At 43.7% G+C, this 25,975-nt stretch overlaps 1 protein-coding gene across 2 annotated transcripts in view; it reads right to left on the reverse strand.

The window, feature by feature from the left end:
* The window catches only part of LOC118392357 (cGMP-inhibited 3',5'-cyclic phosphodiesterase 3A-like), an 80,762-nt gene that overhangs the window by 19,584 nt on the left and 35,203 nt on the right, over positions 1-25,975 (reverse strand). The window contains exons 2-3 of one of the 2 annotated variants that reach the window (XM_035784273.2): positions 20,589-20,639; positions 3,359-3,616 (exon numbers count right to left, since the gene is read on the reverse strand). In XM_035784273.2, coding sequence (XP_035640166.1) covers positions 3,359-3,616; positions 20,589-20,639 — 309 coding nt within the window. The remainder of the gene's footprint in view (positions 1-3,358; positions 3,617-20,588; positions 20,640-25,975) is intronic. The other variant, XM_035784274.2, reaches the window with a different exon arrangement.

Here is a 25,975-nt window from a genome sequence, read left to right on the forward strand (position 1 = left end):
GCAGTTTTTCACTACAGTCTAATACAAAACATTGGTTTGGCTGCATTTGTCAGAGGAAAAGGTTTTGGGGAGAATTCAAGCTTAAATAACTTCTCTAATCTAACACCATTATCATCAGAGGTACACAGTGTGAGCAAAGCAGCTTTTCCTCTGGACTGCATTTAGCAAGTCTCTCTCTGTCTCAGGCCCTTAGACTGAGTTAAACCCCCCCCCCCTCCAATATTCCGGAGTAGCACATCTCTCCTCTGGAATTTCAGAAAGTGTTTGACGTCGAGATGGCTTTTATACAAGAAACAGAGATGGAACTGCACAACCAGACATCCCCTAAAACAAACCAGTTTTCTGATCCGAGGGTAGAAGGAAGGAAGTAAAGGGGCAGTGTGGACTGGGTAGCAGATGTAAGGGCCTCACCTCCTCACTACGACCTTCTCTAAATTGTGTTTTGATTACTTTAAACCATCAGAGAGAGTAAGAGAGGGGGGGGGACACTTATGTTGGACGGACACTGTTTTATTCAGATAGACTGTGTTGACACAGCTGTGGAGAATCCCAGATAAAACAGCAGCAGCTCAGGAACCAGATGCTCTCAGTGGTGTTTGTCTGTACTCAGAAACAGACAGAATGTCACCTTTAATTCACAGAGTGAGTGGAGACCAGAAATGTGGTCAACAGTCTAGCTAGGAGAGTAGAGCGCTACAGTATCAGATACAGTAGATGGTGAGATGAGACAGAGGGGTTAAGGGGTAGTGGGGTCTAGACTGCTAAACACAGGTGTAGGTAGCAGTTATAGGGAGTAGGGTAAGGGTTTGGGGACCGATGCACGTGATATAACGAGCTATTTGTCTGTAAAGACAAATACACCTCTGTCAAAAGAGGTGTCAAAAGACACCTCTGGCCTGCTCGCCTCCCTACCACTGAGGAAGTACAGTTCCCGCTCAGCCCAGTCAAAACTGTTCGCTGCTCTGGCTCCCCAATGGTGGAACACACTCCCTCACGACGCCAGGACAGCGGAGTCAATCACCACCTTCCGGAGACACCTGAAACCCCACCTCTTTAAGGAATACCTAGGATAGGATAAAGTAATCCTTTTCACCCCCCCCCCCCCCCCCCCCTTAAAAGATTTAGATGCACTATTGTAAAGTGGCTGTTCCACTGGATGTCATAAGGTGAATGCACCAATTTGTAAGTCGCTCTGGATAAGAGCGTCTGCTAAATGACTTAAATGTAAATGTAAAGACCTGGCACAGTAGAGTGATTAATTAGGGCCGATTTCAAGTTTTCGCAACAATCGATAATCAGCCTTTTTGGACACCGATTATGGCCGATTACATTGCAATCGGCGAGGAAACGGCGTGGCAGGCTGACCACCTGTTACGTGAGTGCAGCATCAAAAGGCCATTGTGGCTGCAAGTAGTCAAGTTAAGTTACTAGCTAGCATTAAATTTATTTCATTAAAAAATCTATCAATCTTCACATAATCACTAGTTAACTACACATGGTTGATGATATTACCAGGTTAACTAGCTTGTCCTGTGTTGCATATAACCAATGCGATGCCTGTTAATTTATCATCAAATCACAGCCTACTTCAACTTCGCCAAACGGGTGATGATTTAACAAAAGCGCATTTGCGAAAATAGTACCATCGTTGCACAAATGTACCTAACCATAAACATCAATTCCTTTCTTAGAATCAATACACAGAAGTATTTTTTGTTTTTTAAATCTGCATATTTAGTTAAAATACATTCATGTTAGCAGGCATTATTAACTAGGGAGATTCTCTTCTCTTGCGTTCAATGCAAGCAGAGCCCCGATATATGCAACAGTTTGGACCGCCTAATTTGCCAGGATTTTACATAATTCTGACATAACATTGAAGGTTGTGCAATGTAACAGAAATATTTAGACTTAGGGTTGCCAACCCGTTTAATAAAATACGGTTCCGTATTTCACTGAAAGAATAAACATTTTGTTTTTTCGAAATGATAGTTTCTGGATTTGACCATATTAATGACCAAAGGCTTGTATTTCTGTGTTTATTATGTTATTATTAAGTTTATGACATGATGTTTGATAGAGCAGTCTGACTGACCGGTGGTATGTAGCAGCAGGCTCTTAAGCATTCATACAAACAGTACTTTACTGCGTTTGCCAACAGCTCTTAGCAATGCTTCCAGCACAGTGATGTTTATGACTTCAAGCCTATTAACTCCCGAGATTAGGGTGGCAATACTAAAGTACCTATAAGAACATCCAATCGTCAAAAGTATATGAAATACAAATGGTATAGAGTGAAATATTTGACTTGTCATAATTCCTGTAATAACTACAACCTAAAACTTCTTAACAGGGAATATTGAAGACTCATGTTAAAAGGAACCACCAGCTTTCATATGTTCTCATGTTCTGAGCAAGGAACTTAAACATTTATTTAACTTGGCACATACTGCACTTTTAATTTCTTCTCCAACACTGTGTTTTTGCATTATTTAAACCAAATTGAACATGTTTCATTATTTATTTGAGACTAAATTGATTTTATTTATGTATTATATTAAGTTAAAATAAAAGTGTTTGTTCATTGTTCATTCAGTATTGTTGTAATTGTCAGTATTATAAATATATGCATAAATATCGACCGAGTAATCGGTATAGGCTTTTTTTGGTCCTCCAATAACCGGTATCGGTGTTGAAAAATTCTAAACGGTCCACCTCTAATACACAGCATACACTGTGCATTATAACAATGTTCATAGTTGACTAGCCACAATGACTAGTGCAATGCTTGGGTGTCTATGAGCCATGCCACGAGCCCAATGTTTTTCCCTGACCTGAAAATGTCACCTGACAAGGAAAAACTGGGCCCTCGCTACAGCCTACATAACCCTAACTACATCAGTGGAATCCATAAAGAGTTCAATGAGGCTGTTTAAGCTTCTCTAGGTATCCTGCATAGCATCACACGCTTTATTTAGTCTCACCTCTGCACTAAGTGCCTGCATGCATTTTGAAGTGCTGGCCTTGTAAAACATTAAAAGCTTTCTGTGGGAATGTCTGTCAATGCTCACTACATTATAAGGTCTGTCCAGCATGGGGAGGTGAAATGGGGATGTATGTGTGTGGACGAGGTTGAGAGGAGTGAGTGTGTGTGTGTGTGTGTGTGTGAGAGAGAGAGAGAGAGAAGTGCTAACTAACCGAAAATATTAACATTCAAGGCGTTCTCATTGAAAATGTAGTTAATTAAAATCGGCAGAATAAACAATTTACAGATTTTTCATGCACGCACAAAACCTGTGTATATATGTGTGTATGCGTACATACGTACACATGTCTATAAAAGTACAGTAGCCTTTACCTTTGGGATGGCCAATTTCTCTCTCTCTGGCCAGTCCTCGGAGTCGGAGCAGGTGTGTGTGTCGCTGAGTGCCTGCAGAGGGTTGATTCGCGGCCGGTGCAGCGGCTGCAAACTGATCTGGGTACTGAGCAGGTTACTGACAGCCCGCAGGGAACTGCAGGTGTTGGGGGGCAGAGAGGGGTCTGCCAGCAGGTCTGAGATCAATCCATGGGCTTCCCCCATCACCGCTATGTCCACCACCACACCGGTACCCGACGACTTGAGGAAGAGAGAAGGAGAGAGGGAGGTGGGGGGTGGAGAGAGAGGGGGGGAAGGAGAAGGGACAAGAAGCAAGGGAGTGTAGGGGAGAGAAAGAGAGAGGGAGAGAGGGGGGGGGGGGTGGAAGGAAAGGAAAAGGGACAAGAAGCAAGGGAGTGCAGGGGAGAGAAAGAGAGATGGAGAGAGGTGGGTGGGGGATGGAGGAGAGAGAGGGGGGGAAGGAGAAGGGACATGAAGCAAGGGAGTGTAGGGGAGAGAAAGATGGTGAAAGAGAGTCATTTGACGCATCTCCTGTTCAGGAAAGCTGACGTGGTGCAAAGGTGACGCTATCACTATGCTAGGCAGACGTCACCGCATGCTGACGCACACCGATTCTGCCTCTGCCCTGACACGTACTGTACCTGTGTGTGTGGGGGGATTGCAGAGGAGGAGAGACAGAGAGGGCCAACAATGAGTTTAAGAGAGAGAGAGGGGGGGGGGGGGGGTATGAAAGGGAGTAAGGGGAGAAGGGGGGGACATGATATCCTCCTTTAACTAATTGAATCTCTAAGAGTGTCAGAGAAAACACAACCAGTGGTTAAGGAGGAAGGCTGTCTGAATCTTTGTGATTCATCCTGCCATTCCTTGGAATCCACATTCATCCCATACATATCCCAGGACAGTGTGTGTGTGTGTGCGTGCGTCTGTGTCACTCCAGCTCCCATTGAAAACTGGGTATTGGCAAGGTCATGATAGAATAGACAAGACTAGTGGTTGCTGTGGCAACAGACTAGCTTCTGTGGGTCACACACACACACACACTAAACAAGCTGTTTGTGACAGGGGCCTCTATGTTTCGGCAGCCAGATGCATCCACTCTGATATCTGACATTAAAGCAGACAGGAAGCCATGTCGGGGAGACAGTTTCACAGCAGGACACTGCTCTTCAATGGGATGTCTTTGCGTCTGCAACACGTTATCCATTTTGGAGTCCGTGGAGGTGGGATCTTGCCAGTGTAAAGCCGGAACTAACAAAGACAGCTATAGCTCAATACAAAACTACTGCTCAACACACAGAAAGACATATAAAGAAAAGGCACAGAACGTTCAGACCAAAAGCCAGGCTACCACACTAGTGCTAGCACTAGTAAAAAATAATATTTAGATACTGTAGATCTCGTATTAAGATGATGGAAGAGCAGCTGACATTGTTTAGTCTCTAAGCATGGAAGCAGCTAATCTTATCCAAGACAACTCTTAACTCCATACGAATCCATACAGCTGTGTGTTCTGAGTCACACACATACACGCACGCACGCACGCACGCACGCACGCATAGTCTAAAATGATAAGAGTATAGAACTACCAATGTTACAAAAATACAAATGGAATGCATAGTGTACATCCAGAAATCAAAAGGGAAGACCACAGCCATATATTTCAAATCAAATTATTGATGTTCAAAGAAAAAGCTTATTTTAGAGTCCAAGTTAATTGTTTGGTTTGCTAACTGTAGCTAGTCGAGTGGTTTTTGATTCAGACTAGTTAGCTAACTATTTCGCTCTAATTTACCTCGACGATGCTATGCGGGTTACGATAGCTAAGGACATGTTGACGACCATAAACATTTTTTACTTTTTACGCACGCACGCACGCACGCACGCACGCACGCACACACACACACACACACACATACACAATTTTTAAAATCGCTTTGGTGCAAGTTTGTGGTACATCTTCACAACTCTTATCACAAAACTCAAAACAGATCAACAACCTTTTTTTTTTTCTAAAAGTACAAAACGAAAAATTATACAGTCATCTTTTCGCCAGACTTAGTGTTTCATCTAGAAATACATGTTTCAAATACATGTTCATACAATGCTCACGTTACTTTTATGACTCTTCTCTTTTGTTAAAATGCATTTGACTATTACTTAAGGGGCTTTCACACCAAATTGGATTGATGTGTTTTAAACTTTAAAAAAAAAACATATCTTAGTTTTGTTGGTTTGGACTGGTGTGAGAACTATCCACACTCGGGAGCGCACTAAACAACGCACCGTGGTCCACTCCAAAAGGGTTGTCTCGGTCCGATTCAATTCGTACGGTGGTGCGGTTCAATGTAGTTGACAACGCAGTCTGGACCAAACACAGGATAAGAACCAAAGTTCCGCATTATTATTGGTTGTTTGACTGCGAGCATTTGATGAAATACACACATCATAAATTGAGATCTCTGAAACATTCTGCTTATGGCAGGGCATTTGTGAGCGCAGATTCTTACTACAGATGTTGAGAACTACATAATGAAAACGTATGTTTAGTAGAAACAAGCATAATACATACTCAAATGTACTACTATGATGATGACTAGGATTTGACTTCAAAGTAAATACTAAAAAGATCAGCGATGTGCTGGACGTAACAAATCAAACCACAGTTTATTGGTCACATACACAGACTAGCAGATTGCAGTAGGTGCAGCGAAACGCTCGGTGTTTCTAACTCCTACAGTGTAGTAATACAACATCAACCCAATACCACTATGCAAATCATCCAGAAAGTCCAAAACAAGAAAATAGTTTTATCTCCTATACAGTAAACATGTATCCAAAGTATAGCATGCTTTACTAAAATTGCATTGGCTAATGCAGTACTGTAATATATACCATTTACGTTGCAGACAGTTTTACCCAAATTGACAACAGTTCACACATTTTGGTATGTGACGCCATTGGGAATCGAACGAAAAAATGATGGTGTTGTTAGTGAATGAACTGAGCAGGACCACTACCTGCCATCCCCATGAGTGTACCACCCTCCTTATTTAACTAGGCAAATCAGTTAAGAACAAATTCTTAGTTACAATGATGGCCTATCAGGGAACAATGGGTTAACTGCCTTGTTCAGGGGCAGAACGCTCTAACCACTAGGCTACCTGCCGCCCCATGAATGAGGAATGGAATGATATCAATTCAGACCTACAGTATGTCAGGCTTGGATTCGCCATGCCAAAAGGTTTTTCCCCAGGTGCATAAACAATGAGGATATTTACTGTGATTTCGATGAGAACCTATGGCCAAATGCTCAAGATGACTTGTTGCAAACTAACGCCTGCTAAATATGATAACATTGCGACATATAATGTCTTCAATGATCACACATGGGATATACATTTTGTAAATGTGATGTTCAGTCAATAATGGGCAGTGCTTGTGTATTGCCTAATGTGAAAACAGTGTAATGTACTTTCATTTACAGTACTGTAACATACTACATTCAAAGGGTCATTTTTTTTGGCTTATTGGATGAACTGGTTGTTAAAATAACGACATTGAGAAGATATCATTATGCTGTGTTTTGGTGATGAATCCTATGTGCTCGTTCATATTTCACAGGAAACAGAAACAAATATTTTGAATCAATGCTGGTGTGATGAAAGATGTCGACAAAACAAAATGAACGCACAATGAGAGGGTTTGAATGTAAGACCAGGGCTGTGTTACAAGTGCTACCATTTTGGCGTTTCTCGTTGTCTCGGAGAACAATACCCGTGGGTGATTGTACATATAGTACCAAATTTCATGCGATGAAAGAACCTACGCTGCATGATTGCCACAAACAACAGACGGCCTCCCGTGTCTTTCCACGTTGACAACAAAACAACTGTAGTCAACGTGGCACTGTATTGTTCTTAAGGGGATAATACACTCCAGCTAGTTGTGATCACAGTAGTTTAAAAATAAATCATAATAATGTATTTACCGGTGCAAACCCTTCCCTAAACCAGACTGCATTGGGCCAATTGTGCACCGCCCTATGAGGCTCATGATCACGGCCCGGTTGTGATACACTGACATGCAGAGTGCCTTAGATGGCTGCGCCACTCAGGAGCCCCGGGAGTAAGAGAGTGGTGGAGTCACTGGAGACTGGACTAAACTGACACATCATAACAGTACACTGTTAAGAGTACTGATCATTGCTGTCTGGAACATCTCCCGCTTTGTGACCATGCCTCTGTTGCTGTGTGTGTGTGTGTGTGTGTGTGTGTGTGTGTGTGTGTGTGTGTGTGTGTGTGTGTGTGTGTGTGTGTGTGTGTGTGTGTGTGTGTGTGTTGTGTGTGTGTGTGTGTGTGTGTGTGTGTGTGTGTGTGTGTGTGTGTGTGTGTGTGTGTGTGTGTGGTGTGTGTGGTGTGTGTGTGTGGTGTGTGTGTGTGTGTGTGTGACTGCTCTAACTCCTACAGAGGTGATAATTGTATAAATAACCTAGGGAGTGATGGGAGATGCTGAGAGTAGTAGCCTGGATAGCAGTGACCATCTCAATCACACAGGGACAGTAGAGGGAGTCACAATAACACAACATGACAACTCCACAGCAAGCTGTGCACCGCCCAATGAGTGTTGGTGAGACATTCAGTGGAAGAATGGAAGAGCTGGTGTCTTATGTCGAAACCCCCTGTATCCGTCACTTGTGCAATCTGAGGGCCCACGAAGCAACATCTCATGCTAGAACCGAGGGTTGTGGAACTCTGTTCTATATATCACAAATAAGACAAGAGGGACAGATGGAGTTTTTTCTTGTTTCAGACGTTAGACAAAACCTTACAATAAATCCATGTTGAGTTTCCGATCAATAATCAATGGAGCAAAGACCCACATACCACTGTGTGTGTGTGTGTGTGTGTGTGTGTGTGTGTGTGTGTGTGTGTGTGTGTGTGTGTGTGTGTGTGTGTGTGTGTGTGTGTGTGTGTGTGTTCCTCTCTGTGCGTGCCTGAGACCACCCGACAGCAGGTTAAAACAGAAACAACTCAAAGGGTAACAGTTTAGGCCGGGGGTATTCAACTCTTACCCTACGAGGACCAGAGCCTGCTGGTTTTCTGTTCTACCTGATAATTAATTGCACACACCTGGTGTCCCAGGTGGGTCTAAATCAGTCCCTGATTAGAGGGGAACAATAAAAAAAGGTCCAGAGTTGAGTTTGAGGTGTTTAGGCATTCATTCCGATTGGTTAAGGTTAGGGCTATGGTTTGGGGAAGACTTAAAACAAATCATTAAAAACAATGTGCTATTACCAGGAACACACGCACATGCACACAAACACAGTGGTATGTGGGTATCATCTCTCTGCTCCATTGATTCGGGCTCCCGAGTGGTGCAGCGGTCTAAGGCACTTGCATCTCAGTGCTTGAGGAATCACTACAGACACCCTGGTTTGAATCCAGGCTGTATCACAACCGGCCGTGATTGGGAGTCGCATTGGGCGGTGCACAATTGACCCAGCGTCATCTGGGTTTGGCCGGTGTAGGCTGCCATTGTAAATAAGAATTTGTTCTTAACTGACTTGCCTAGTTGAATAAAGGTACAAAAATGTTAAGTATTCTCACGTCTTGCTAGAACATTGTGAACTGTAGTGGCACAGCAAGCTCCAGCATCATAAGTTTGCACCCAGTGCTGGACAATCGCTTTTAATCTTTTTTGTAAGTGTGGAGGAAGGCATATATCGACGTTTTCAAATGTCCGAAATGGAAGTTTATTTCTAGTGATCAGGCTGCTCTCCAATCTTCCTGCCCCCCTACAGCTCTTTTCCTTAAAAAAAATATTGTCTCATCGCTACAACTCAAAAGTCATGCGTCCTCCAAGCCGCACTGCTTCTTAACACAGCGCGCATCCAACCCTGGAGCCAGCCGCACCAATGTTTCGGAGGAAACACCGTGCACCTAGCGACCTGGTCAGCATGCACTGCGCCCGGCCCGCCACAGGAGTCGCTGGTAGGATATCCCTACCGGCAAAACCCTCCCAAACCCGGACGACGCTAGGCCAATTGTGCGTCGCCCCACGGACCTCCCAGTCGCGGCCGGGCGCGAACCCAGAGTCTCTGGGGGCACAGCTAGCGCTGCGTTGCAGTGCCCTAGACCACTGCGCCACCTAGGAGGCCCTAGCTATTTTCCTTTTACTTCTCTTTCTTTTCAGTCCCGTTCCTCTCCTCTCTACTCTCTGTTTCCGGTCTGTACCCGTACCGGCAGACGTGTTAAGTGTTAGGGTGAAACGGTTTAGTTTAGGAAAGGCACGCCCACAGCAATAGGCTAAGCTCCTGGATGTCGATTAAGGCAGCCCCCCCTCCCCCACACCGCTCTGATTCAGAGGGGTTGGGTTCAATGCAGAAGACACTTTTCAGTTGAATGCATTCAGCTGTACAACTGACTAGGCTATCCCCCTTTCCTTTACTGTACAGAGCAAAGCTGGAATTACTGTAAGCAACATCATTAGAATCAGCTGCAAGCACCAATAATCACTCTCCACAGACCTGGGCAATAACAGACACAAAAACACAGACACACACATTCACACACACTCCCCTAACAGCCTTGGTAAATTACACAGTGCTCAGGGAAAGCGTCACAACATTGGTATTTGGTATTTCCATCCCTGAATTACTGCAAAAAAACACAAACTGTAGAGTTTCTTTCTGACCACTGATTCCTCTGGAACTTTTTTTTCGCACCTTTGCAACTGAGAGGAGATGTTTTTTACCATTCATATTTCATAGTAGAGCCATTTCAACCAGGGAATCTGGGAAAGTACATAGCCACAATAAACTGTGCTTCATAGGGTAAATCTCTATTGTCTAAAGTGGTATCCTTTCCATATCTACGCTCCTTCCTACAGAGGTTGGATTTTAATGTTACCTAATATTGTCACAGCAAAATAAATCCTGCAACAACCGGATTTTAACGTGTCGTCTATAAATGTAGCTTGATTGGTGGATAGGCTATGCCAAAAGTATGAAAAGGCCAATACTGTTAATAGAACCGTTGTCACGATCGTCGTAATGAGCGGACCAAGGCGCAGCGTGAGTATAGTTCCACATATTTTTAATCTCCGTGAAACAAACAAAACATTAAAAGACACAAGGAAACGCGACGTCATGACGTGCACACGGGCAACTAAACACAAACAATATCCTACCAAACACAGGTGGGGAAATGGCTACCTAAATAAGATCCCCAAATCAGAGGCAACGATAAACAGCTGCCGCTAATTGGGAACCATATTAGCACCAACATAGAAATAGACATACTAGAACACCCCCCTAGTCACGCCCTGACCTACTACACCATCGGGCGTGACAACCGAATTTATGTAATTTTTGTCTACGTGTGTCTGTGTGTTTCATCACAGGCTTCAGGGTTAGATGTGGCCAAACGTAAGAGAGCTGACAGTGACTCTATATTGAGTGATTTATTTTGAGCGTGAGCGAGAGGAGAGAGGGTAAGTGGACGGGAGACCTTGCAACTCCTTTGTGTGGGAGGCTTCCGCTTGCTCCATCTCTCTCCCCTCTCATGTCTCTGTCGGCCTCCAATAATACTCCCTCTTAGTACTCGGTAAACAGAGCAGCATCATAAACAACCGACCGCAGCAGAGCACAGGACGGACATTTCCCACATTCTCAGGTCAAACTGCTGTGTGATCAGATGAGATACCAGATAAATAAATACACAGACACACATGAACATGCATGGACACAGCCAGGGCAGTACACACACACACACACACACACACACACACACACACACACACACACACACACACACACACACACACACACACACACACACACACACACACACACACACACACTCACTCTCTTTAGCAGTGGCACACACACATATTCAAAAACCGCACTTTGGAGATGTTTTATAGCAGTTACAGAGAGTTAAAACAGGGATAGACACCAGTGTCCCACTCCTGTACAGAAACTCTTATGTAATCAGTACAAATGATTCATCATGACCATCTTGTTTACTTAAACACCTCGTATTAACTCCTCAAACACTGGAACCCTGATGACTGACTCACCAAACAGATCTAACAGCAATGCAGAAAGAGAGAGCTAATAGATTCCTCAAAGTAGCCTGATGCTCTGATACAGATAGATGTAGACCAGCTAGGGTATGGGCCCCAATTGGCACCCTATTCCCACTGTAGTGCACTACTTTCGACTAGAGCCTTATAGGCCCTGGTCAAAAGTAGTGCACTACATAGGGAATAGGGTACCATTTGAGACGCATCCTCTCTCTATTGCTGTGCGAAATCAGCTCAACCTGAACAAAACCCATTAGAGTTCTCTTCACTCAGTTCTTTACGACATCCTGTGGTTGTGACATTCAACCATTACCTGGCAGTAATGGACTCTGTGTGGCTGGCTCATGTCGCTGGGAAAGAGAGAAAGGGGGGGGGAGATACTGTAGATAACAAGGTAGAGAGTGTGGGCCTGTGTGTATCTTCTTTACGTGAGTACCTGTGTATTTAGGCCAAGCAAGTGATAGTGGGAGCCGTTGTAGCGGAGACAGAGGTCAGGGAGTGGAGAAGTATTGATCTTGATGGGTTTAAAGACCGATCGCAAACAGACCAAGAACACAGAGAGGAGTCATTGAATGTGCGCACACACACACACACACACACACACACACACACACACACACACACACACACACACACACACACACACACACACACACACACACACACACACACACACACACACACACACACACACACACACACACACACACACACGCGAGAGACCCAAGGGAACAGGGTGTCAATATCTGTCATTGATGGAACAGCTTTACGGTTGTAGAAGTAGTACTGTAAACCCGGACCCTTATTTCACAGTAACTACATGACCTATGTGATCTTGCATACAGGTTTAAAACTGCATATAGAGAGGGTAAAAAGCTATACAAACTAGAGGAATCCATTTTCCAGTACACTACGGAGCAGCGCTTGTTCTTTCCATCGAAATGGGACGTGTTCTCTCTCTTCTTATTCTCATCCCTTCTCCTCCTCAGACACCGAAAGGCACATGAGACCAGTACAGGCGTAAGCACGGCTGTGTGTAATGTGTGAGTGGTTGTGTGTGTACATGCATGTATGTGTCTATGTGCACGCGTGCGTGCCTGTATGTGTGTGTGTGTACAGATGGTGAGTCCACAGGCAGAACTGAGTTAGCCAGGTGGGAAGTGAACAGCCCAACAGTTACAGACTGGCTGACATCCACTGCAGACTGGTGTCAGTCCACAGGCAGAACTACACTACACTATTACTACAGTCAACAGGTGGGAACTACACTATTACTACAGTGAACAGCCCACTACAGTTACAGACTGGTCAACAATACACTAATACGGTATTACCCCAGACATCCACTGCAGCACAATACACTACTATTGCTACAGTTAACAATACACTAATACAGTATTACCCCAGTACACTACACTATTACTACAGTCAACAATACACTAATACGGTATTACCCCAGTACACTACACTATTACTACAGTCAACAATACACTAATACGGTATTACCCCAGTACACTACACTATTACTACAGTCAACAATACATTAATACGGTATTACCCCAGTACACTATTACTACAGTCTATTAGTACAGTCAACAATACACTAATACGGTATTACCCCAGTACTCTACTCTATTACTACTGTCAACAATACACTAATACAGTATTACCCCAGTACACTACACTATTACTACAGTCAACAATACACTAATACAGTATTACCCCAGTACTCTACTCTATTACTACAGTCAACAATACACTAATACGGTATTACCCCAGTACACTACACTATTACTACAGTCAACAATACACTAATACGGTATTACCCCAGTACACTACACTATTACTACAGTCAACAATACACTAATACGGTATTACCCCAGTACACTACACTATTACTACAGTCAACAATACACTAATACGGTATTACCCCAGTACACTACACTATTACTACAGTCAACAATACACTAATACGGTATTACCCCAGTACACTACACTATTACTACAGTCAACAATACACTAATACAGTATTACCCCAGTACTCTACTCTATTAGTATTACAGTCAACAATACACTCAATACACTAATACAGTATTACCCCAGTACACTACACTATTACTACAGTCAACAATACACTAATACGGTATTACCCCAGTACACTACACTATTACTACAGTCAACAATACACTAATACGGTATTACCCCAGTACACTACACTATTACTACAGTCAACAATACACTAATACGGTATTACCCCAGTACACTACACTATTACTACAGTCAACAATACACTAATACAGTATTACCCCAGTACTCTACTCTATTAGTACAGTCAACAATACACTAATACGGTATTACCCCAGTACACTACACTATTACTACAGTCAACAATACACTAATACAGTATTACCCCAGTACTCTACTCTATTAGTACAGTCAACAATACACTAATACGGTATTACCCCAGTACTCTACTCTATTACTACTGTCAACAATACACTAATACAGTATTACCCCAGTACACTACACTATTACTACAGTCAACAATACACTAATACAGTATTACCCCAGTACTCTACTCTATTATTACAGTCAACAATACACTATTACGGTATTACCCCAGTACTCTACACTATTACTACAGTCAACAATACACTAATACGGTATTACCCCTACTGTCAACAATACACTAATACAGTACTCTACTCTAGTACTACTGTCAACAATACACTAATACGGTATTACCCCAGTACTCTACTCTAGTACTACTGTCAACAATACACTAATACGGTATTACCCCAGTACTCTACACTATTACTACAGTTAACAATACACTAATACAGTATTACCCCAGTACTCTACTCTATTACTACTGTCAACAATACACTAATACAGTATTACCCCAGTACTCTACTCTATTACTACAGTTAACAATACACTAATACGGTATTACCCCAGTACTCTACTCTATTACTACAGTTAACAATACTCTAATACAGTATTACCACAGCACTCAAGTCTACACTATAACTACAGTAAATATTACTCTAATACAGTATTGCTACTGTCAACAATACACTAATAAGGTATTACCCCAGTACTCTACACTATTGCTACAATCAACATTACTCTAATGCAGTATTACTACAGTCAACAATACTATAATACAGCATTACTACATTAATCTACCCTATTACTACAGTTAACAATACTCTAATACAGTATTACCACAGGACTCAAGTCTACACTATAGCTACAGTAAATATTACTCTAATACAGTATTACTACAGTCAACAATACTCTAAAACAGTATGATCACAGTACTCTACACCAGGGTTTTCCAACCCTGCTCCTGGAGAGCTACCCTCCTGTAGGTTTTCAATCCAACCCCAGCTGTAACGAACCCGATGCAGTTTATCAACCAGCGAAAACCTACAGGATGGTAAACAACACTCACCGTTACAGTAATACTATGGCACAACACTCACACATTCCGATAGCTACAGAACAATCGGAAGAAATGTGTCAAATAAAAGAGCAATAATAAAGCTTTGTAGTAAAGTCATCCTCCGACGAAGGGTGGTTTAGCCTACTTTCAGAGGGAAGCGCATTTTATGGCTGGCGTTTTACAGGCTCCTCACCAATTGTGTTATTTTGTGGGGGTTTTTTCTGCATTGTTTGTAACTTATTATGTACATAATGTTGATGCTACCGTCTCTTATGACCGAAAAGGGCTTCTGGATATCAGAACAGCGGTTTTTCACCTCGAACTGGATGAAGAGTTTTTTTTCTTTAGTGAGTCTGACGCAAAGGATATAAGCTGCTCCCAGACAAGGCCCTGTTATTTGCATGAAGAAAAGAAGGAAATAGGGGGTGGAGATCGGGGTGCCTTGAGAGAATTAGTTGGCGAGTGGGTAACCCGCCACTACCATCCGTTCTATTGGCCAACGTGCAGTCACCGGAGAATAAACTGGATGAGCTCCGTTCGAGACTATCCTACCAACGGGACGTTAAAAACTGTAATATCTTATGTTTCACCGAGTCGTGGCTGAACGACGATATGGATAACATACAGTTGGGTTGGGTTTTCCATGCATCGGCAGGACAGAACAGCTATGTCATGTAAGACGAGGGGTGGGGCTGTGTGTCTATTTGTCAATAACAGCTGGTGTGCGATGTCTAATATTAAGATAGTCTCGAGGTATCGCTCGCCTGAGGTAGAACACCTCATGATAAGCTGTAGACCACACTATCTACAAAGAGAGTTTTCATCTATATTTTTTGTAGCCGGAGGGAGCCAGAGGGAAAAAAACACCAGAACACCTTTACTTCACACACAGAGACGCATACAAAGCTCTCCTTCGCCCTCCATTTTGCAAATATGATCATAATTCTATCCTCCTGATTCCTGCTTACTAGCAAAAACTAAATCAAATCAAACTTTATTTGTCACATGCGATGAATACAAGTGTAGACTTTACCGTGAAATACTTACTTACTAGCCCTTAACCAGCAGTGCAGTTCAAGATGAGTTAAGAAAATATTGACCAAATAAACTAAAGTAAAAAATAATAACAAGTAACACAATAAAATAACAATAACGAGGCTATATACAGGGAGTACCAGTACAGAGTCAATGTGTGGGGGTACAGGTTAGTCGAGGTCATTTGTACATGTAGGTAGGGGTGAAGTGACTATGTATAGATAATAAACTGCGAGTAGCAGCAGTGTAAAAAAACAAATGGGGGGGGGTTTGTCATTGTAAATAATCTGGTGGCCATTTCATTAATTGTTCAGCAGTCTTATGGCTTAGGGGTAGAAGCTATAAAAATATATATATATATATATATTTTATTGAACCTTTATTTAAATAGGCAAGTCAGTTAAGAACAAATTCTTATTTACAATGACGGCCTACACCGGCCAAACCAGGAAGACGCTGTGCGCCGCTCTATGGTACTCCCAATCACAGCCGGTTATGACACAGCCTGGATTTGAACCAGGGTGTCTGGAGTGATGCCTCTAGCACTGAGACACAGTGCCTTTAGACTGCTACGCCACTTGGAAGCCTTTTAAGGAGCCTCTGGTAGCAGAGAAAACAGTCTATGACTACGTATAGGAAGAGGAGGCCCCAATTAACATCAACGGGGCTGAAGTGGAGCAGGTCAAGAGTTAAGTTCCTTGGTGTCCACATCACCAACCAACACACCAAGACAGTCGTGAAGAGGGCACGACAACATATTTTCCCCCTCAGGAGATTGAAAAGATTTGGCATGGGTCCCCAGATGCTCAAAAGGTTCTACAGCTGCACCATCAAGAGCATCCTGACTGGTTGCATCACCGCCTGGTATGGCAACTGCTCGGCATCTGACCGTAATGCGCTACAGAGGGTAGTGCGTAAGGCCCAGTACATCAGTACAACACTGCAAATAAGCATTTCAAATAAGCATTTCACACATGTGACAAATTCAATTTGACATTGTTGTATGTTCATTTAAACAGTTTCCTTTACCGGGGATTTGAACTCACAATCCATAATCACTTTGATAAATAAAATATTTTTTCTTGAGTTGACTTTTAACAGAGCTCAAATTCACTTTGAAATATAGAAATACAGGTGAAATCAGTTATTGACACAGACATGGTGGAGTAGCAGTAAGCTTGGAATGCTATGAACCAAGCAGCTGCGTGTTCAAATCCCAGGTGAGGATGTGTGGAATAACAATTTGTCTGTACATTAAAAGGCACAAGGTCGTGTGTCAAATATGTTGAAACCATTCTATGTTAAAAGCACCATTTTAATTGCGTGGGTGTCCATAACCTAAGTCCTCAAGTTGGAGCTAAATTTGGGCCAAACAAAAATGTTATGTTTAGGTAACACTTTGACCGGAAAGTTTAGTAAACTATAAAAGACTGTGGAACCAGTTACTAAATCAGAATTAGTTGAATAAACAACAACAACAAAATTGTGTACACAGATGAAAACATACATGCTGCCTCACAACATCACACAGTGATAAAGAGCCCACCTGTTTGGGAGGATGGCTGGTCTCCTGATAGCGTCTCATGGTACACGATGTGCACCCCTTGTTCATCACAGCCACAATGCACACAACCAACGACCAATGCTTAACATCAAACACCCGATACCCGACTCCTATCTCTTCCTCTCAGCCGCAGTCTTCCTATGGTGCCTGTCCTCCCTCTTCAGAAAGTAAAAAGTCACTCCTCTCTGCTCTCCCTCTCTCTTTCCCTTCCTCTCTCACACCCTTCTCTCCTCTGCCCCAACTGTACCACATATGCAGTCAGTCCCAATAACCCTCTGGCCCTCGCCTGCTCCTGCCTCAGCCAATCCTGTGAGAGAATGCTCCTAGGTGCTCCTCCACTCGTCGCTCCGCCAAGGTGGGCAGACAGACAGGAAGCATTTATATAGAAAATAGCCTGTTGCTAGGAGACGCAGGGGCAAAGAGCAAAGTGAGTCCTACACAATATAGTTGTTTGGGTTAAATTGGACGCAGCAACGCGTCATCCCGTCCTACGCGTTTCCCTTTTATTATTAAGATGTGAAAAGAGGTGAAAGAATAGAAGTGGATTATTTGCATTAGTACAGTGCTACCCACACACCACAGTAGGCTCAGCAGCCTAAACTGGCTTCATCCTCTCCTCGTGTCCTCTCTCTTTCATCTGCAGTGACACTGAAGACACAGCTGAGAGCAATGGGACGAGGCTTTCACCAGGCATTTGCTTCCACCAGTACAACTCTTTCTCGCGAGTAAAAAAAATGAATAGGAAGGTGTGATGAAGGACAGGATATGAGCAGAAGAGATGAGGAGAGGAAGACACGTTAGACTATTGAGAGCATGGCACTGCATTCATCAATCAAATGTATTTTATACAGCCCTTTTTCGAGCAGCAGCAGTCACAAAGGTCTATGCAGATAAGACTTCGGTATTCAACTTTTTTTCCAGGTTTAGGAATTCATTCCGAATGGGTACGGTAAGGGTTAAGGTTCGGGATAGGATTTTTTTTTTTAAGTTTAAAAAAAAATAGTGCCTAGTACTGGGATTGAACACACAACCCTCAGAGCCAGAGCTCGTTGGTTACGCCTATCCACTATCCCCATCCGCAATGCCCTAGCAAGCCGCAAGCCTACTTAAGTGATTACTGTTGCTCCTAGTGGCCGGTTTTGAAGGCATCTCCCGACGCCCTGGGGATCTGGATGAAGGTCAAATATTGCCTTGGATCTCGAGTGACCTGGCTGGACACCCAACCTAAGACACCAAAGAGCAAGCTATGCAGATGTAGAAGCACAGTGGCTAAGAACATTCTCTAGAAAGGCAGGAACCTATGAGGAACCGGGCTCCGAGGGGTGGCCAGTCCTCTTCTGGCTGTGCCGGGTGGTGTTTATAAGAGTAGGTCATTTAGGCAAGATCGTTGCTTAAGATGTTCAAATGTTCATAGATGACCAGCAGCGTCAACAGTTTTTTTACACCTCAGGACTAAATGTCATTTGGCTTTTCATAGCCGAGCATTCATATCAGGGAATGAAGAGACACTGTGGGATGAGTGATACATTCTCTTCTTCCCCTGAGACCTACTCTTGCTGAACTAAAATAGACACATATACACACTCCCATTCCCAGATGGGACAAGAATGGAATAATGTCAATAACCTAATATTTACCTCTTTACACACGTTTCCATTGATAGGGATACATTCCAAACATTTTTCTAAAAAATCAATGAGAGGTGCAGAACGAAGATGTTTCATGCACACACACACACACACACACACACACACACACACACACACACACACACACACACACACACACACACACACACACACACACACACACACACACACACACACACACACACACACACACACACACACACACACACCCGAGACCTGTTGTTCAGCCAGTGCTAGTGTCATTGTTCCTGCTATCAGTACCAAGCCTCCAGATTCTACAAGGGCTCAATACATCTCCTCCTGCTAACACAATCTCTCACAGACACGACACATTGTGGAAGGTTGTGATTGACTGGTCGATCAGTGTGTCCATGTCTGACTGTCCGCGTGCGTGTGTGTAAAGGCTTCGCTTCTCCTACAAACTGAATGCATCATACAGTGCCAGCATGTCTGTACACTATAGAGACTTTAGAAAATTAAAACGTTTTGTGTGTGTGTGTGTGTGTGTGTATGTGTATGTGTGTGTGTGCGCACGTGACTGTGTAAGCCACTGTCATAGCAATCTTTCCAGAAATAAGATGATCTACAGTATTTTACCCACAATTCTGATCTGTCCTTTTCACAATCAATTATGGAAATCCCTCAACAATAATCTCCAGTTATTCACCATTTACTGCAGTCTAAAACGTTCCGTAATATCCTAGTGTATACCTATAGCATCACCATCATCTCTAATAATAACAAGGGAAAGTGGAGACCTAGTCAGTTGTACAACTGAATGCATCCAACCGAAATGTGTCTTCCACATTTAACCCAATCCCACTGAATCAGTGAGGTGTGTTTGGGCCTGCCTTAATCGACATCATCGGTGCCCAGGGAGCAGTTGTTGTTGGGGGTTAACTGCCTTGCTCAATGGCAGATTTTTCCAATTTGCCAGCTCGGGATTTCAACCAACAACTTTTTAGTTACTGAGGACACAGATCTAGAATGAGTTTATCCTCCCCTAACCCTAACCTTAACCACTAGGGGAGAAAACCACCAACCTTAGATCATTGTTTAGGCATGCAATTTTATATTGCTCCGTAATTGCCTGGGTCTTAAAGGAAAACCAGCCACCTAAAAGGAAAGTATTTAAGTATTTCCTATTCAGACAGAAAGCAGTAGCCAAATCTGACCAGGGGAGAGGGGGAGGGAGAGAGGGGAAGAGGGGGAAAGCACACAAGCACTGGTCAGTCAGGTGGAGAAGTGAGAAGTAGCATTATTGATTTCTCGCTCCGTCAGTGTTCATTCAGTGCGGTTAGAGAAAGAAGTAGCATCCCCCATCCTTTCTCCCCCTCCTCCTGCCCCCTCTCTGTACTGACCTGAAGTGTTCATTCAATAAAGGGTTAGAAAAAGAAGCATGTTCCCCCTTTCTCCCATTCTCTGTCCTACCTGGGATCCCCGGGCACCCCTCTTGTGGTCCCATTCAGTCTGTGAGATCATCTGGGGAGGAGAGGGAGACACCAATTTAGAGGACATTCACCTCCAGTCTACTACAGTATCTTTAAGCTTTCTTCTCTATCATCCCCCACTATCTCCTCCTCCTCCCCCTCTCTGCCGAGGGATAAAAATACATGCGAGGCGGTGCTGATGAATGAAAAGAGTGCATCATCTACGCTTGCGGGCTTCGTCTACACATCCCTCTATCCCCCTCTCATTCCATTCCTCCCTTCTATTCCACTATCCAACCCGTTCTATTTTGATCAACAAGGCTAGGCTGTAATGTAGGCTGTAATTTCACAGTGAGGCTGGGGCGTACTGAGCCTTTCAGCACAGCATAATGGCCTCTGCCAGGCTACAACTTTAGTCACTCTAATTAGCAAATAAATAACATACAGTACTAACACGCACGCACACACACTAACCTACGTCCCGAAGGCACGCCATGCTAAGTGCAGGCTCGTTTACACCCCCGTCGCCACACAGGAAGCGACGCAGGATCAACATCAAGGCATTAAAGCATTGTTGCCATTTTGGACTCACATTGCAGAGACTAGTTTACCCTGGCATAATCTTCATGGTAAGGCAGGGGCAGGAGAAGTGGGATACCACAAATTGACTGAAGTGTACAGTAGCTTGAATATTCTCACGGTTTGAACCGATGTACAACAAAGTGAAAGAGTCCCTCTAAAATCAGTTACATTGTCTCTGATTTGAGTTTCTGCTTGCAGGGAGCAAAAAAAAGAAGAAGAGTGCCCTAGTATTATACAATAAGTGTCCAGTCTTTTACAATCTGATGGGGCGACTTAACTCAGCTGTTGAGAATGAGTCCTACATTGACTGGCTGACACTCTGTGGACGGCAGTAACATTACGTAACACTTCTTGGTGGGGTCCTCACCCAGATTCCCATTGAGCCACAAACTCAACCACGATTCTTTTCAACAGAACCTTTTCAAAGAGGGGCAAGAGAGGGAGTCAACGGAAACATTCTCTATCTATAAAAGGACCATTCAGATCCTTTTTCTCTGGGTGTTGTTGTTGTCTCTTCCACTCTCTCGTCCTCTAGCGCAGAGGATGGTACTGTAGTCGTCTCCCTCCCTCAATAACAGTGACCCCAATTTGTGTCTTTGTCCTGAGTCCCCTTAGCCTAACCCCTACAGCTCAACGACAGTCAAGCCCACTACCACCACTCAACATCCGGGTTAACGAGACAGGTGTTGTATCTACTCAATACAGCCGAAAAATGAACGTATATTCTGCTTCTAGTCCACATATGCGTTCTCTCCCTCTGACCACACTGTAGTTAGCTGCGTAGGTCATTGCAATATATGTACACATAGGTTTTAATACCATGAAACATACAGAGAGGCTAATGATCAGAGAGAGAACCTCCTGATCTTCTCCATGGTTGGATGGTGAGTCGTGGCCAAGGACCCATTAAGTTAACCAAGTCTACAATGTAGGCTATGTCCGACAGCTTTGAGCTTCTCTCATCTGTCAAAGACTTCTCTCAATCGTCAACATTGTTTATGGCTATTTTCCTGGGCTTCCATTAAAAAACCTACAGGTCTATATGTTATATTATGGTCTGGCTGGGCTGTTTTCCTAGAAGTACAGCAAGAGCAACTTTCAGTAAAAATAGAGGCCCGGGGCTGTACCTTTCATTTGATTGAGTTCTCTGGTAAAATCATAAGAGAAGTAGCATTTGAAACAGAGCAGTGTTCCTTTCCATGGTTCAGGATTTTAAACGGTTTACAATTTTATCCAGGGACAGCTTTAATGTATCATATAAATAACAGTCATTTAGGAGACACTTTTATCCAAAGTGACTTGTAGTTGACACATGATACGGTAGCCCACTAAGGAATCAAACCCACTGTACTCCAGTGATAGAGACTGTGAACTAGTCACTACACGCTAATCAACTGAGCCATCAGAACCATCCAGTTCTGAACAAGTTACCAGTAACAGAGTAACTGGGTCCCGTGTGGCTCAGTCGGAGTTCCGTAATGGTAGAGCACGGGCGCTTGCAAAGCCAGGGTTGTGGGTTCAATTCCCACGGGGGACCGGTATTGAAAATGTATGCATTGACTTGTCACTCTGGAGCGCGTCTGCTGAATGACTCAAATGTTAAAAATAAGTCCCTGGGCAGAAGAACAGGATGAATCGGACCACCACTGAACCAGAGGGGAGTGAGTAAGCGGTGAGTGTACAGCTCATGAAAATCTAATGAGCAAACAGAGAGCCCGATATGTCCTCCTACTAACTAACTTGCTCGCTCAGTGTTTTGTTCATTTACATAGAAAGAGCAAAAGAGAAAATGTAAAAACTCTCAGGGAGGATGACAAAGGTTGAAGGGAGCATGATAGAGGATGACAGAGAAGGAGGACAGATGACGGACGATGGGGAGGCAGGGCTGCAAACCAGAACTCTGTTTGTCTGTGTGTTATTAAATGACAGATGAGGAAATCTACCTAATAAGAGGATGATGATGCAGTGTGTTTAATTTACCATGAATGAAACACCGCCACTGGCAATGCCTCTCGCTTCTCTCTCCAGTCTCTCTCTGTGTATCTACAGCCTCGATCTCCATCTCTCTCTCTCTCTGTGTATCTACAGCCTCGATCTCCATCTCTCTCTCTGTGTATCTACAGCCTCGATCTCCAGTCTCTCTCTCTCTCTGTGTATCTACAGCCTCGATCTCCATCTCTCTCTCTCTCTCTGTGTATCTACAGCCTCGATCTCCATCTCTCTCTCTGTGTATCTACAGCCTCGATCTCCAGTCTCTCTCTCTCTCTGTGTATCTACAGCCTCGATCTCCATCTCTCTCTCTCTGTGTGTATCTACAGCCTCGATCTCCATCTCTCTCTCTGTGTATCTACAGCCTCGATCTCCATCTCTCTCTCTCTCTGTGTATCTACAGCCTCGATCTCCATCTCTCTCTCTCTCTGTGTATCTACAGCCTCGATCTCCATCTCTCTCTCTCTGTGTATCTACAGCCTCGATCTCCAGGCTCTCTCTCTCTCTGTGTATCTACAGCCTCGATCTCCATCTCTCTCTCTCTCTGTGTATCTACAGCCTCGATCTCCATCTCTCTCTCTCTGTGTATCTACAGCCTCGATCTCCATCTCTCTCTCTCTCTGTGTATCTACAGCCTCGATCTCCATCTCTCTCTCTCTCTGTGTATCTACAGCCTCGATCTCCATCTCTCTCTCTCTCTGTGTATCTACAGCCTCGATCTCCATCTCTCTCTCTCTCTGTGTATCTACAGCCTCGATCTCCATCTCTCTCTCTCTCTGTGTATCTACAGCCTCGATCTCCATCTCTCTCTCTCTCTGTGTATCTACAGCCTCGATCTCCATCTCTCTCTCTCTGTGTATCTACAGCCTCGATCTCCAGTCTCTCTCTCTCTCTGTGTATCTACAGCCTCGATCTCCATCTCTCTCTCTCTCTCTGTGTATCTACAGCCTCGATCTCCATCTCTCTCTCTCTCTGTGTATCTACAGCCTCGATCTCCAGTCTCTCTCTCTCTCTGTGTATCTACAGCCTCGATCTCCATCTCTCTCTCTCTCTGTGTATCTACAGCCTCGATCTCCATCTCTCTCTCTCTCTGTGTATCTACAGCCTCGATCTCCATCTCTCTCTCTCTGTGTATCTACAGCCTCGATCTCCATCTCTCTCTCTCTCTGTGTATCTACAGCCTCGATCTCCATCTCTCTCTCTCTCTCTGTGTATCTACAGCCTCGATCTCCATCTCTCTCTCTCTCTGTGTATCTACAGCCTCGATCTCCATCTCTCTCTCTCTCTGTGTATCTACAGCCTCGATCTCCATCTCTCTCTCTCTCTGTGTATCTACAGCCTCGATCTCCATCTCTCTCTCTCTCTGTGTGTATCTACAGCCTCGATCTCCATCTCTCTCTCTCTCTGTGTATCTACAGCCTCGATCTCCATCTCTCTCTCTCTCTCTCTGTGTATCTACAGCCTCGATCTCCATCTCTCTCTCTCTGTGTGTATCTACAGCCTCGATCTCCATCTCTCTCTCTCTCTGTGTATCTACAGCCTCGATCTCCATCTCTCTCTCTCTCTGTGTATCTACAGCCTCGATCTCCATCTCTCTCTCTCTGTGTATCTACAGCCTCGATCTCCATCTCTCTCTCTCTGTGTGTATCTACAGCCTCGATCTCCATCTCTCTCTCTCTGTGTGTATCTACAGCCTCGATCTCCATCTCTCTCTCTCTGTGTGTATCTACAGCCTCGATCTCCATCTCTCTCTCTCTCTGTGTATCTACAGCCTCGATCTCCATCTCTCTCTCTCTGTGTATCTACAGCCTCGATCTCCATCTCTCTCTCTCTCTGTGTATCTACAGCCTCGATCTCCATCTCTCTCTCTCTGTGTGTATCTACAGCCTCGATCTCCATCTCTCTCTCTCTGTGTGTATCTACAGCCTCGATCTCCATCTCTCTCTCTCTGTGTGTATCTACAGCCTCGATCTCCATCTCTCTCTCTCTCTGTGTATCTACAGCCTCGATCTCCATCTCTCTCTTTCAGTATCTCTTTCTTCAGTATCTCGCTCTCTCTTTTTTCAGTATCTCTCGCTCTCTCTTCAGTACCTCTCTCTTTGTTCGGAATCTCTCTGTCTCTCGGTGTTTGTTTCCATGTGTGTGTTTGTCGCCACTGTTTCGGTTGTTGTAGATTTCACGTTATCGTTTATTGTTTTTGTTCGAGTGTTCATTTGTCTTTATTAAAACCATTATGGACGCTGCATCTTGGTCCGATCCTTACTCATCTTCAGATGAAGAAGAGATCTGCCGTTACAGTTTGGGAAAGATTTAATGAAGGGGTAAAAGAGCATTGTAGCAGTGCTGGCTATGTTATGTGTGATGATTATGAGGTGCTATACAAAACTCGACAGTCACAAGACGGGGACTTCACAATGACATGTCAAGGGAACTGAAGGCTACTGTTCAGATGGGTTAAATGGAATAGTAACTGAAATATAGACACTGACTGTAGGTCTACAACCTCTCACATAGCCTAATATAATATTAACTCCTGCAGAATTAAGCATTTCTTGCAGTAAGATTCTAGACAAAATGTACATTTTGACTCGGGAACAAGAGTGGAGAAATATGATTAACTTATTTCAGCATCTTGAAAGAATACAGGTCTATTATAAAGGTGCTCTCTTTATCAGCATCATAAAAGCTGATAGTACTCTCAAATAAATAAAATATGCATACAAGCCGAAATCATATCAGAAACATGTTGGGTAAGTTTTCACAGCGTTTAATGTCTCTAAAACGGGTCAAACTGATGTCATTTGGAAATTTTGCATG

The sequence above is a fragment of the Oncorhynchus keta genome, chromosome 13 (genome assembly GCF_023373465.1).
Source record: "Oncorhynchus keta strain PuntledgeMale-10-30-2019 chromosome 13, Oket_V2, whole genome shotgun sequence".
Taxonomy (NCBI): Eukaryota; Metazoa; Chordata; class Actinopteri; order Salmoniformes; family Salmonidae; genus Oncorhynchus; species Oncorhynchus keta.